Source organism: Thermobia domestica, chromosome 1 (assembly GCF_964235325.1).
Source record: "Thermobia domestica chromosome 1, izTheDome1.hap1.1, whole genome shotgun sequence".
Lineage (NCBI taxonomy): Eukaryota > Metazoa > Arthropoda > Insecta > Zygentoma > Lepismatidae > Thermobia > Thermobia domestica.
The window spans coordinates 257,082,212-257,097,287 of record NC_137454.1 but is presented as its reverse complement, the minus strand read 5'-3'; the positions used below and the strand labels follow the sequence as shown (position 1 = coordinate 257,097,287).

The following is a 15,076-nucleotide window of genomic DNA, read 5'->3' as shown; positions in this document are numbered from 1 at the left end:
ATAATAATAATAATAATAATAATAATAATAATTTGATTATGCTTCATATTTATCTATGAAAATCTTCAGGAACTCTTCTGTTTCTTTCGTCAGTCATGATATACGGAATAAAAACTAACCTCAAAACAAAACCTACTAGTCAAAATTAAAGCCACAGATTTCATAACTTTGTCATACGCAAAGATAATATAATCACTGTTTTGAAAGCGCTCGCAACTAATTTGTCTACATTATAAGATATAACATTATAATAATATAACTAAAAAGCGAGCAACAAGCACTCATAGAATATAAACACAGTATATGTTGTGCTTCTTATATGCTATATCCAATTACCCCTTTGAGAGAGAACAGCTTTGAATATTTGATTTCTTACTATATCAATGTGTGAGAAATTTCAGAGTAATTTAAATTTTTAAATAAACTATTAATTATACTATCTAAATTTTTATCCAGATTCTGCTCATCCAGATTTAGTTTTGTTTTAACGTTAATTCTTAATTCATGATTGACAAAAGGAATAGGAGGGTTCCTGAAAATTTTCACGAGACAAATATACAGTCATAATAAAAAAAAAAAAAGTCCTTTATTAAGCTAATAGTAATGTGCCAGACATTCTCCTTATTACATACCAGAGTTTAAGTCAGTATATTAGCACGATCAGGAATTCTTACAATCATTTTACTTATTGATAACTGTAATTCCTGTAAACAATTTGCATTTTCTAGCTTTCGACACACTCCTGGTGTCTTGTTCACAGAGACTAAAAACAGGAGAAAAAATTATATAAGCATCAGGAAAGTAAAAGGAGCGGACTAACCAGGGTTGAGCACTGAGAAAAAAAGAAAAAAAGAAAAAAAAATGGAAAAAGAAAAAAAATTGTAAAAGCTGCTGCTTATTCTCCAAATGGTGGAGTAACATACTGTAACATGACAGGAAAGAAGAAAGGAAAAGAAAAAATCACTCAATTCAAGGGTAACTACACTGTCCCCCAGCGAAAAATCAGATTTTATGCCATAAAATGCAGTTGCCAGAAGGATATATAGTTATGCTAAAAAGAAGCCTCAAAACATGGGTTAAAGAATACCTTAGCAACGCTAAAGTAGAACACCTTGTTTGCGACTGTCAAAACATTTGAAAAAAAATACAACACACTATTGATAATTCAAGAAATTTATTTGGAGCCAGAGATAAAAACAGAGACTTGTTTTCGAAAATATGTTTATTTGTTTAAAGAGCCCAAAGTTGAATTTAGATAGGAAGTGGTTGATGTTGAGTAAGAAATGGGAGGCGGTAATTGAGAAATACAAACAACATTGGTATGGTGGAATAATGAGTTTTACACCTTCCACTACAAAAGAAAAGAATATTTAAATTGAGTCCTCCATGTTACAGTATTAGCTTCGACAAGGTGTTTTTTTCGCACTGCTCGACCCTGTTTAATCCGTTCCTTTTACTTTCTTGCTGTTATTACTCTTTCTTCTGTTTTTAACCTCTGTGAAAAAGGCTCCATGGGAGAATCGAAAGTTAGGAAATGCAAGGTGTTTCCAGGAATTACTGTTATCTGATAGTACAGCTTATTTTAAAGTTTTCTAGCTGTTATGACTTTTGGCATATTAATTTACTACCGGTATGCCATACCAGCCTAATTCAACTACTATTCTTTAGGGTCATTGGCCACTTCTGTAATTTAAAAATTTTCATACATTTAAAGTAAAATATACAAATTGTTAGCCTTTGATTTTAATTTGTTTTCCATTGAGAAGTCAAGTTCTGTTAGCCTGCTTTGAAAACTTGTTGTAAGTAAAACTAAATAATTAAATTTAAATATGTTCCTGTTTTACTAAATACTAGTAGTTGTTCTGCTTTATATACTATAGCTTAAATTGTGCTTAATTAAGCTCTAATTGTTTATATTTAACACTTTTTTTGTCCACCAACCATCCCAAATTCCATATATTTATATACGTATGCAAGGAGTTCGTTATAGAAGAAAGTGATAGCGTAGGCAGGGACATTTATTAGTGTGACGGTTACATCATGAACAACATTATTTGGCCCATAGTTTCTGTCTCATACTATTGAATGGGGCATTAGCACTCATTCTTTGTTTACTTCGACAATCTCCTTTTTGTGTATTTGGACCAGACGCGTGCAATAAGCACCATTGTCATTCTTAGCATTTGTACCTTCCTTCACATGACATTTCATGGGAACATGGTATCTCAATGCTAGAGCGCTTACCTTTGGTGCGTGAGGTCCCTGGTTCGATCCCCTGCCAAGTAAGTTTGTAGTGGACAATATCGTATCCGTGGGTTTTCTCGGGGTACTCCCGTTTCCTTCCAATCTCATTCCACCAATTCTTCCATCATTCACTTGCCATAATCATCGTCTCTCTTAGCTTAACGGGCATAAATGTGGGACGTTAAACTGAAATATTTCTTTCAAATTTTCACATGACATTTCGAGGCATTGTTCCATTTATTTTAAAAATACATTGCATTTTACAAAACCTCATTTGACCTTTTTTTTTTAATGGGCTACAAATACCAATTTTTCTACACACTGTACGTCTGTAGAAATAGCGCATCGATTATATCTTCTATTTCTGACATATTATCGTTGCCCCTGTATCTATCTATATCTATCTATCTATCTATCTATCTAATATATATATATATATATATATATATATATATATATATACTGTTTATCTTGAAACGCCATTGTAACTTTAAACTAACAGTAAAAGGAGTGAAATTTCAAAATTTCATATCACGCAAATAATAACAGGGGGACCTTGTCTGACATACTCCAAAATACCATACATTAATAGTGTTACAAACTCAACAAAGTTATTATTATTATTATTATTATTTTTTTTTTTCGAATGACACACCATCAGATTATTACATATTTCAAATTTATATATTAAGCGAAAACTTATAATACCACACTTAATATTTATGGATGTTAGAGTATTACATATATCGAAAAATAACCAAACTTTGGAGGCTTCTAAAACAGTAATAATTCAAGTGACAGGGACGTGGTAATGAGGATCCAAAGTACTTTAGTGTCGAATATCACGATCATGGTATGATGTATTTCGAATAAATAGGAACAAAATTATAAGAAATTGGAGTTTTAAAGTTTTGTCAAAGGAGTTTATTTCCAAAGTACGTAGATAGGTAATTATATCCAATAACATAGCACAATGCCGTTTACAGCAATTTGACATCCCGAACTGTTGAGGAAATATGATAAACATTAGTAAAGTTTGCTATACTGTTTAAGATGGTGTATTTGTGGGAATAGTTTAAAACAATTATTGCTTTCCTATACTTCTATATCACGACAATAGTTTTGATAGTTGTAATTACAAGTTGTCCTAATTACATAATTTTAGGCAGTGTTGCGAACTGTACCTCTGTTTACCATATCTCCGGAACAGCTTGAGATATCAAATTGCTCTAAATGGCATGATAATCTTTACATCTATTAAAAATAGTCTGTTTGATTCGATGTTGTACTTATATAAGCAGTTAGTTTTTCTAAATAAAGCCTATTTAAAAAGAGGTCAAATTTTCAATTCCTTGTAACTCTTTTTCCTGTTTATTTGAAATTTTTCGACACTAAGATACATTTGTATATGCAGTGGCCCATCCATCTCATTTGCATTATTACTATTGTTGAAATCTCCAAAGTTTGGTTGTTTTCCTATGTTTGCGATATTGAGCGCCGAGAGTTTGCAACACTGAATAATAAATGAGGTATTTTAAGTTTTCGTTTAGCATGTAGGTTTAAAATATGTAATAACTAGACTTCGGAATTTTAGGCACCAAAAAGTTTAATTTTAGGCGCCTAAAATAGGTACTAAAAATAGGAAAATAGGCGCTAAAAATTAAAAATAGGCTCTAAAAATAATAGTATAAATTATTACATACCCCTTTTTATTAACATCTTTTGTTTTCAGTGAATCAGGTGATTCATTCAGTACACAACTTGCTCATTCGTAATTTTGGAAACAGTAAATTACCAACAGTTTCTCAAAGTTTTCGACTGTCAATCTCTCTCTTTTGTCTGTAAGGATCATCTTTGCTGCCGAAAACGATCTTTCCACTGAGACAGATGTTACAGGAGCATACTTAAATTTCGATACATTTTTCATTTCCACTTCGTCGGGGATGGTTTCATCCTCTCCCATCAAAACTTTCCCTATACGAGCCAACACAAGAAATCCCTCATTCTTCTTCACTACACTTTCCCACTTACACTGCACTTTTTCCCCAACTTTCCCCGTAGCACTTTGGATTTTCTTTTCGGCTTCGTTAACTACTGACACCTGTTCACTAAGTGGCTTTCCCGTAGCTTCCAACTTAGTGATCGTCGTAGGTAAGAATGAAAAATTTGACTTGATATATACAAGATCTCTTTTGAGAATGGGATCTTTGAAAAGTTCCTTCAAAACTGAAACACTTGCAATGTTTTCCACACCAGGAAGTTCGCCAACAACACCAGCAATAGCGTCCAAGTTCTCTGCGTAATACAAAGCTGCTTCAAGCCATGTTCCCCAGCGCGTTAGGACAGGTTGTGGAGGAAGAGAAATGCCAGGCAGTTTTTCTTTAAAGACAGCGATTCTCGATGGGGCTTTGCAAAAAGTTTTTTTCATGTTAGAAATGAGGGCATTGACTTGAGGAAATTCGTTCCTGATTGTTTCAGAAATTCTATGAAAAGCATGTGCTACACAGGTAACATGGATGAGGTTGGGGTAGAAAGGTTTTAGGTTCTTAAACGCAGCAATCATGTAAGAAGCTGCATCTGTGCAAAGAAGAAGAATTTTAGAATCATCCACACCACTAGGATACAGAAGTTGCAAACTTTTGTTCACGGTGTAAGCAATTGTCTGGGCACTCACTTTCTTAATTTCCTTGCTACTTAACAAGTGAGGAGTTGAAGGTCCATCTTCATCAAGTTTTCCTACAACAACATTCACTATGTATCTATTGCATGCATCAGTAGTCTCATCGACGCCTACCCAAATGCTGGAATCGCCAATATCCTTTCTGATTGTATCAAGTGTATTGTTGTATTCAGAATCCAAACACGTTTTCCTGAGTGTTGACTCACACGGTATCGATTGCTGGCACCACTTCTGTAAAAACTGTCGGAATGTTTCATTTTGAAGTGTGTTCCATGGGATGTTGGCAGCGACAAGGGCTCTAGCAAGATCCGCATTAAATGTGTTCGCAGTTCCAGATTCAGATCCAGATCCAGAAGGCTGAGTTAACTGTGTCTGTTTCTGTTGTTTCTTCGCTTTAGATTTGGCAAGATGTCCAGCACCATCAATGTGTTGCTTTAAGTGGCACTTCTTTTCCTGAGAAACCTTAAAAAAAAAAAAAAAAAAACGCTTAGAAATATATTTTCAAATGCTTCTTACAAAACTAGTGAAGATGGTGGCGTTTTAACTTTAATTTCGGTTTCAAATTCTCTAATTTTCTTCGTGTACATTGCGACTAGTATTTTCAAACGGGTCAGTTCGGGTCAGCTTATTGTTGGACACCCTCAGTAACGGGTCGGGTCAGGTCAGCCTAACTCGGGTCACGAGTCTGGTATCGTTAGACCAACTCAGTTCACCAGTCGGGTCGGGTCAAACTATCTCGGGTGACCCGACTCGACCGGTGAACTGAGTTGGTCTAACGCTACCCGACCCGTGACCCGAGTTAGGCTGACCTGACCCGACCCGTTACTCGAGGGTGTCCAACCAAAAGTCGACCCGAACTGACCCGATTGAGAGCACTAATTGCGACAACTACCATCACTGTTTGCTTGCCTTTCTGGTCGTAATGTGCTTTTTTTTTTTTTTTTTTTTTTTTAATCGGTGAACGTTACATTATTGATTTAAAGTTGACAAAAAGGCAAACTTGTTGGTCTACCTCGTTAAAGACCAATATACCCCAGTCCCATTTCGAATCAGAACAGATCAAATAAAAGACTAATCGATGAGCATTTTACTTCAGAATAATCCCCAATTTACAGACAGAAGCAATAAAATTGTATATCAATATCTGAGAAATAATATTTAATTTTAAGCACTGTAACTAATTTAATTTTAAGCACTATATTTTATTTAATTTCGAATGCTGACACACTCCAACTTGGCAAAAATTAAAACATAATTTGGCAATATTTTGTTTGAGATTTGGATGCCAAAATAATTGCATGAAAAATTTCAAAATATCGTCCCTTTAAAATTTTCTTTAAAACTGTAATTTACAAAATTTTTAACTGATTTGAACCAAATTTTCCCCAAAATATGATTAAAATGTTTCAGTGTGAAAATCAGTGACCTGTCAAAAATTTAAAATAAGGGCCGTTTTAAAATTTGAAAAATTCAAAATTTTTGCAACTATCAACTGACAGAAACCAAAGTTAGAACGAAAATAAAGTATTAGCAATGCCTTAGTTGAGCGTGAACATCAGCATGATACAATAAATAAAATTGGCGTTTTTTAATTTTTTTTTTTTTTGGAAATTAGTTGTCTCTTGCGGCCCTGCGACAAAAGGTGTATGGATATTCTTCATCAGGAGAGAGAGAGAGAGAGAGCAATCGATTAGAATTCCTTTTTTTTTTTTTTTTTTGGCTTTGGGGAGAGAACATCAGAGACAAATTCTTCCTTTCTTAAGATCTGTCCTAAAATAAAATTATCCGCAATTGTAATTCTTGTTAGACGAGTGTCAGACTGTTCTTTTCTTGCCCCTGTGTGGAATTTATTTGTCTGTAACTATGGATGGAAATCAATAGCATCTTAAGACAATAGACAGTAGCACCTCGAGCAAAATTGATAAATAAAAAAACAAAGAGACAAACAAGTTTCTGCTTCGTAAAACAAGTTCTGAGACAATCTATGAACCTCAAACGCCGTTATTTAACTATTAACAGATCTTTTCTTTCTTTTTCGAGAAAAATAACAAAAAAAAAAAAAAAAATGGCCTTTAAACATTTTTCCTATCTTTTATGCTTTTCAAGATATTGACATTTCTAGTTTTTCTTTCAAACTGAAATCCTCGTTTTTAGATATTTTCGGGATGAAAGGATATATCCAGTTTCCTTAACTTTTTAAAGATAATCAATATTGGCATTGCACATTTCTTCTTTCAAACTTTTGGAACTGTTGGCATTTAAAAAAAATTGAATCCCGCCTTTCTTAACTTCTTTCGTATTTTTTTTTTTCTTTTGAAAAACGAGATAGCAAAAATATGTTTTCTTAAGCTCCTGAAACTGTCGAGTAATTGCTGGCATTAAACATTTTTCTCCGAAAAGAGGACCCCTTTTGGAGTTACTGACACAATATGTCAACTTTAACTTACATTGTTTTTAACCTTTACCGCTTTTTTTCGGGGGGGGGGGGGAGTCCTTCGGAAAGAACCGAGAATGCCATGTCCGCTTTTCTCAAGATCCCCGAGAATCCCTAAAACTGTTGAATGTGTAAGTCTAGACACTTTCTTCCATTAGCACTTTCAAAACCATCGTTCATATATTTCATTTAAGCAGGCTGCTAGAAGTCTTTACATTTTAAAGATTTTCCTGTGTTACAGGATTATTTTTATGTTTTTTCTTAACTGATCTAAATTCCATGTAAATTAGATTTTCACGAGTTCAGCAGCTCAGTAACGTTGTCTCTTAAAATAGTTAACCTCCCATTGATAAAGGTTTTACTTTAGCTAGCTATACAGAAACAAGGAGGGGGGGGGGGTGTACAATTGATTTAATTAAATTTATAAATTCTGTAAATAAAAATAGCTTTTCTTACCTGCTTGCTGCACAATGGACAAAAGATTATTCTTCCATCGTATGTTAGATCTGGAAATTCTTGCAACCACTGGCGAATCAAGGTACTTTTTGAAGACTTCTCCTTTGGCATTGTTGCGTATGATACAAAACTTCTTTTTAAGAATCCTCAAGATCTGTGACTGGGCTGTAAGCCGTTGAGTCCAATTGTTCATGCGTTGTAGAGACGATGTATCGTTCTTGAACTACGTGTTTAAGATAAATCACTGCACTGACCCGAAAATGATACATGGATGGATACTCCAGTCAACTGAACCGCGTCACTTCATGAATCGTTTCTGTTCGTGGACTTTGGTTTTTCCCAAATATTGAAAGCGAAGACCCGAAGAGATTCTTGCTTCAATAGAGCTGTGTGTTGATTTGTGAATGTGTGTGTGTAAACTATTGTCCAAATTCCAGAGAGCTGAACGGATCACAGAAGAGCTGAAGTGAGCCGCTACAGAAGAGAAAAGGTGGAATAGTTCCAAGAATGCAGAACGGCAGGGAGGGGAATATTGGTTACTGCGATATGCACTTAGCAATAGCTTTGGTTTTGCCCCTGGGGAAAGAGAGACAGACAGAAAGAGATAGAGATCTTTCAGTACAGTGTCTGCAGGATGCAAAGGGATGGTTTGTCTTTGTCTTTCACAAATGGGCTTGACCTTGAGCAGAAATAGCTCAACTTTTAGAAACAATTTTTTACATACAACCACCCTCTGCGTTTCACTTCTTCATACGAGTTAGACTAAAATTAGCCTCGACAAACACACTCACTCTGCCTTCAGATTTGTCAATTAAATTTCACTCAACACTAAAAAAAAAGTTTATTTAAAAAATACAGGAATTTTGTATTTTTTGCAGTTTTAGGCATTTTTAGGCCAAAACGGCCAAAATAGGCGCTAAACTCCATTTTAGGCATTTTTAGGGCACTTATAAAGTGTTTTAATAGGCTTAATTCCTCATGATTCGTAAAGATCCGAAGTATTTTTTACTTCCTATAAAGGGAACAAAATAGGCATTTGCCTTAAAATCCGAAGTCTAGTAATAACCTGAAGTAAAGTCATTTAAAAAATATAATTTTATGTTGGTTTGGCAATACTGTTAATCTGATGATATTGTGGGGTATGGACTCTGTTAATTTGGTGGTATTGTGGAGCATAACAAGGCATTTTATGGTACGAAATTTCAGCGTTTTGTACTTATTATTTTAAATATTCTAAGGGATTTTCAGGGGCACATCCACTCGAGGAATCCACCGGGTTCAGACCCCCAAGAAAGAAACTACGTAACGCAACATACATTTGTATACTTTACTAATAAAACTATGCATATATAGTAGATAAATGATTGGTATAGCATAAAGATTGTATACTTCATTTTTACTCTTAATTTATTTGTACTTTTTTTTTTCTGAGGATATAGGTGACAATACTTAACATCTTGAGCGGTGGGCTTTGAAGTGTAGGCTTTCTCGAGAATGCTGGGGCCTTTTTTGCAAACTTTTAAAGAATTATATCTCAAAATTGAGAGAAACTAAAATAATACAACATGCACTGTTTGAAAGTTTAGAGCTTGCTCTCTATTGTTATTTATAATATTCTGTATTCCGATAATATGAGTACGTTGGAAAGATCAATGTTTAGAACATGAAATTCACAAAACTGAAGCGTATTGAATCGTCCAACGGGCTCTTTCTCGCCATTTTGACGGTGAAACAAGCACATGGTTTTTTGAACCCTGGCGGTAACAAGGTATTAATTAGGATCTTCACGCCATCTACTGTCGAAATTCCGAACTACGAAGTCCAAGGGATATTTCAGAACAACTAACTTCGTATAATAAAGGAGTAAAATCATTGAAATACATGTTGAATCAATCACGTATAAATACGGAATCCGCAGGCTACGAAAGATTAACTACTCCGTAAAAATACGAAATTAGCACTCAGTGTTAACGATTAATCGCCATTTCGGGTACAGAATAATACTGGAATAGATGTAGTGTGGCATTAACCCCCCCCCCCAAACTTGGGACTCCTCCCAACAAAAAATTCTAGGTACGTGCCTGGGACGTTACAAGATGTATGGTTCACCCTGATGGTCAAATATAATGGCCCATATATATAATAGAATTTCGGACAACGCTATATAGTTTAATAAAGGTATAGTTTAGTATTTGGTTTGCAATATCACTTAAAATATTCCCAAATAGTGGAGCTTGCATTCAAGCACATGAATGAAGTAGATCAACTTTCAATTTATCACTTACTCAGTGACGATAATTCCATGTCTGTTGAATTTCATACCCCCCCGAATCAAAGATAAGTCATAGGGCAAAAGTTATATATTAGGGAGAAGTTGAAGTTTCTCAACATTTAAAATAAAATAAATTCCATAGTTTAACATTATCTACCACGGCCTTTCATTATTACCTCTTGACGAAATGAAATATTAATTTGCTTTTATTTATTTATTTATTACTTCTTGAAAGTATTAAGAAGTTATTTTATATGCCAAGAAAAGTTCATGAAATATATTTGGTCTAGGAATTAATTCGTGCGGTTTTACAAAAGATGGCGTAACTAGCTTATTGTCCCATAGTTTCGTTGATCCAAACATGCGTTGAAAACTACTGTCATTGAGCATCTTGTTTAGTATATGTCAGTTGCTTGAAGCGGAAACAACAACATTTTTTCTTCAACTGAAAATGGCGCATTTTGTGCCTGATAAAGTGTTTTTGCGGGGAGTTATTCTTCATTGCTTTAACATGAAGAAAAGTGCTACCGCAAGTCATCATATTTTAGTGGAAGTGTTTGGTGACCATGCTCTAGCTGAGCGAACGTGTCAGAAGTGGTTTGCACGGTTTAAAGGCGGTGATTTCAGCTTGGAAGACCAAAAGCAATTTGGACAGCCAAAAGAATTTGAAGATGAAGAATTGAGAGCATTGCTTGATCAGGATTCGTGTCAAACGCAGGACGAACTTGCAGAAGCATTTGGAGTTGAGCAAACAACAGTTTCCAAACGTCTCAAAGCCATAGGAATGATTCAAAAGATGTCTTATTGGGTTTCACATGAATTGAAAAGAAAGACGTTGAAAGAAGAAAAACCGTTTGCGAATTGCTGCTTCAAAGACAGAAAAGGAAGGGATTTTTGCATCGAATTGTAACTGGTGATGAGAAGTGGATTCATTACGAGAATCCTAAACGAAAAAAGGCCTGGGTGAAGCAAGGTGAACCAGGTCCTTCACAACCGAAACGAGATATTCATTGTGCAAAAGTTATGCTGTATATATGGTGGGATTTGAAACGTGTGGTGTACTATGAACTTCTGAAACTTGGTGAAACTATTAATGGACACCGCTATCGACAACAATTAATGCGTTTGAAGCAAGCTCTGGCCTGAAAACGACCAGAATGGAATAACAGGCATAATAAACTTATTTATCAAGATGATAACGCTCGACCACATGTCGCAAAACCGGTCAAAACCTATTTGGAAAATGTCGGATGGAAAGTGTTACTCCACCCGCGATATTCACCAGACACTGCTCCGTCTGACTACTACTTGATCGATTGCATGAATAACGATTTGATTGGACAGCGGTTCACTTCTTCAGAAAATATCGAAAAATGGATGTTTGATTAGATTGCGTCAAAAGATGAGGAATTCTTTCGACACGGAATCCGTAAATTGCCTGAAAGATGGGAGAAAGTAGTGGCTAGCGATGGACAATATTTTTGTTAACGTATTCATTTACTTTGTTTTTGAAATAAAGCTTCAATTTTTATTAAAAACCGCACGAATTAATTCCTAGACCAAATATATGTGCAAAATATGAATTAATTAATAATTGCCATTGCACGTGACTTGTATATCGTATAATTCATTTTGTTATTGAAATATTTTCTTCATTCTTCCGGATTTTCTGGGAACTAGTAGCATTGCTTTCTTGTTAAAATTGTCCCAAAAAGATATTTCTCATGTTGAACAATTTCATATTTTCTTCATTTTATCTTTCTAAATTATTTTTTCAACAGTATCTAAACTTGTCTATAATTGGATAACGAAATAGAATAGCGCTGTGGAATATCTGACTAATTTTAAAATTGATTTATTTCTAGTGTACTTAGCGAATAAAATGATTTAGAAAAAGTAATTTTATATTTTTAGTGGCGACGTAGTTGGTTTATATATATGTATATATGAACATAATAATTGTAATTATGAAGTTCAAATTTGAAATTTTCAAAGGTAACCCTAAATTCGAGCAAGCAAGATGGTATAAAGGTTGTTTTGTATCATTACATATTAAATAAGTCTCGTTATTGTAAACTTTATTAACGTAAGGTGTAGGATAGTTGATGATGTAGTATTTTGTAATATATTAAACGCAATTTGCGTCAATAGCATGGTAGTTATAATTATTCTTCTGCCAATGCTCAAAAATCTTCGGAGCAAGTCACAATCTTGCAGCTATTGTTATCCTGCTATTGCGAAAACTTCTCTAATGGGTCATGAAAATACTTTAATTTAATGCACAAAATAATTTCAGATATTATTTACTGAAATATTTAGTGTGCCGAATTTTATAGATTAATTTTTCTTGTTTTGTTTTGTTTTTAATGTTAAATAAAATATAGGCTATGTAGCAGTAGGCTTATATAAAATACTGTTTTCTCACTCTCCTCACCAATAATTGTTAATATTTTGACACGAAAATATTATCTGATACCAAGCATAAATCATGAACGTAAGTTTTATAGTTACTTAAGAATAACAATTTTAACAACTTTTATACTCTTTCGTTTTAGGAGGAGAGAGAGGAATAGGCCTAACACCAGCCATAAAATATCCTATGTATGATGAGGCAACCCACACACAGAAGTTTCCTTTCCGAACTCTTTCTATGTTATGTGCTTTCTTTACACATATCATAGTGTCAAAACTTGCCCGGTGGTGCTTCGAATCTGGTGTTCTAGATGTCAAGAAACACGACGTTTTCGAATGTTTTACGGATTTAAAAATTAAGCATAAAATTGAAGATAACAATTTTTCAATGTATGGCGTTGGTAGCGGAGTAGTCAATTGTGCATTTGATGAAAAGAGTGAAGCTTCAGGAAAGACAGAGGAGTCCAAATTTCGAGTCACAGACATTATAACTACTCATGATCGTTAATATTTTGATTTAGCCTGCAGTACTAATAACGTTATTTTAAAGTGCTTTCGTTTTAGATAATTCTTTTTTTTAAAAAAAGTCAACTAAAACAACAATCCATTGTTCCTACCTGTTACATTACAACATATTTGAAGGTTATTAGAATCAGAACTCATTCATAATGCATGCTTCAACAAGTTAACTGAAATGTGTGTTGTGATGAAGACGATGTTACTTGGAAAAGTAAACTGTACTTCGAACTGATCCAAGCTATAAGAGGCGGCTCGTGAGGTAAGCCAAATCGGTAAAAAAAAAAAAAATAATAAAATAAAAAAAATAAAAAAAAAATAAAAAAAAAATAAAGTTTTATCATCTTAAATTAAAGGAAGAAACGTAACTTAATGTTTTCATTCATGTAAAAGAAATTCTGAACATGAAGTAATTTTTCTTGGTTTAGTTTCAAGCGAAAAAACTTTGTTTTTTACCGGCGTGATTTCTCTTACGAGCTGCGCCTGCAAGTTATACAGAAATAATATTATTTGACACTTTCAGACTTTAAGATACTGTGATATTCTATTTGTTAAATTGCCGATAATCCTATAAATGTGAGTAGCAATTTATTTGATATACTAACTACCAATTTCAGTTTAATTCTTTCCTAAAAATTAACCTAAGTTTTTGGCATAGTTAATCGTACAATTCATATGTGTTATATTGTACATCCAAGGTTTACCATCTCGTCAATTGAAATAGACAATTATTACATTGTGTACCTTTTATCATCTAATATTATTGAAACATATATCGACACATTGAATTTTATTCAAACACAGTACAAACAGATTTTCGTGAAACAATGCATACACACAACAGTATTATTATATTTTATAATTTAATTGTGGATATACTGTATATTTTAATGTTATGTAATTTTACATATAGAAATGATGGTGTCTTGTTTGATTATTCAAAACATTATCAATAAAGTTTTGTATAATGTTTTATATATTTGTGTACAGTTCATAATTTTATATTAAATCTTACAAAAATATAGATATCAGAACTCAGGCTACTAGTTCTTCAATGAAAAAGTGAAAATAACCACTGTACAACACTGTTATTCATTTGTTACTGATCACATCAACGACTACATTGTAATTATGTACTATACTCACAGAAAGTTTTGCAGTATTTTATTTGAAGTATTTTTAAGTCTCGCCTATTTCTTCTGTTGAAAGAAGACTTGTTTGTTGAATTAATGCTATGTTTATCACAAAAATGTATGTCATTGTTATAAAACTATTATGTTACATTTCGATCAATAGCTATCAAATGACACTAATACCAAAATATAAAGACCTTGATTATTTCTTTACACAAATAGATTGTCATTTGAAGAAACCTACACTTTAAAAAAAAATCCAGTTAGCTTATAATTTTATTTCCTGATCAAGTTTTCACTTACTGTGATAATTAGATCATCATCATCTCAAGCATATGTAAATAGATGGAGAACATTTTGTGGGGGGTAAAATTTGTTAATGAATACCGATAGGAGAATATGAAAAATATTCTCATGGTAATACTCTTTTTTACATTCCAATTATTCAATTGTTTTTAAATAAAAGTGTCCAAAATTAGTCTTAAATTATCGAGTGTAATTTTGAATTATAGAGTTTCAAGGTAACTGTTTATTTATAGTGTATATGAAATATTAATGAAAACGCCAATAATTCACGTATACATATATTTTTATTGAATAACAGTATTAATTTGTGTACCATGTCGGTAAAAGTACAATATGTGTCAAATTAAATGAAGATTTTTTTTGTTTCCTTATTGAATGTAAAAGAAAAATAATTATGTACAGTAATATTTTGTAATAACTTCATTTGTTGTTGTACACATTACGTCTCTTTAAGAAACCATTGTAAATAATAACTAAGTTTTAAAAAAATGTTTATAAATGCAAAGAAAAATAAACTTTACAGATACGTATGTGTTTTGTTGTAAATCTAAGACATAATAGTGAAATAATAATAATAATAATAATAATAATAATAATAATAATAATAATAATAATAATAATAA

The 15,076-nt window shown here is 33.1% G+C and overlaps 1 protein-coding gene across 2 annotated transcripts in view; it reads left to right on the top strand.

Moving 5' to 3' along the window:
- The window catches only part of LOC145660542 (high-affinity choline transporter 1-like), a 142,219-nt gene extending 129,151 nt beyond the window's left edge, over positions 1 to 13,068 (top strand). For both annotated transcript variants that reach the window (XM_081725739.1, XM_081725748.1), the window contains exon 12: positions 12,642 to 13,068. In XM_081725739.1, the coding sequence (XP_081581865.1) occupies positions 12,642 to 13,006 (365 nt within the window). In that variant the 3' untranslated portion in view covers positions 13,007 to 13,068. The remainder of the gene's footprint in view (positions 1 to 12,641) is intronic.
- The last annotated feature ends 2,008 nt before the right edge of the window (positions 13,069 to 15,076 follow it).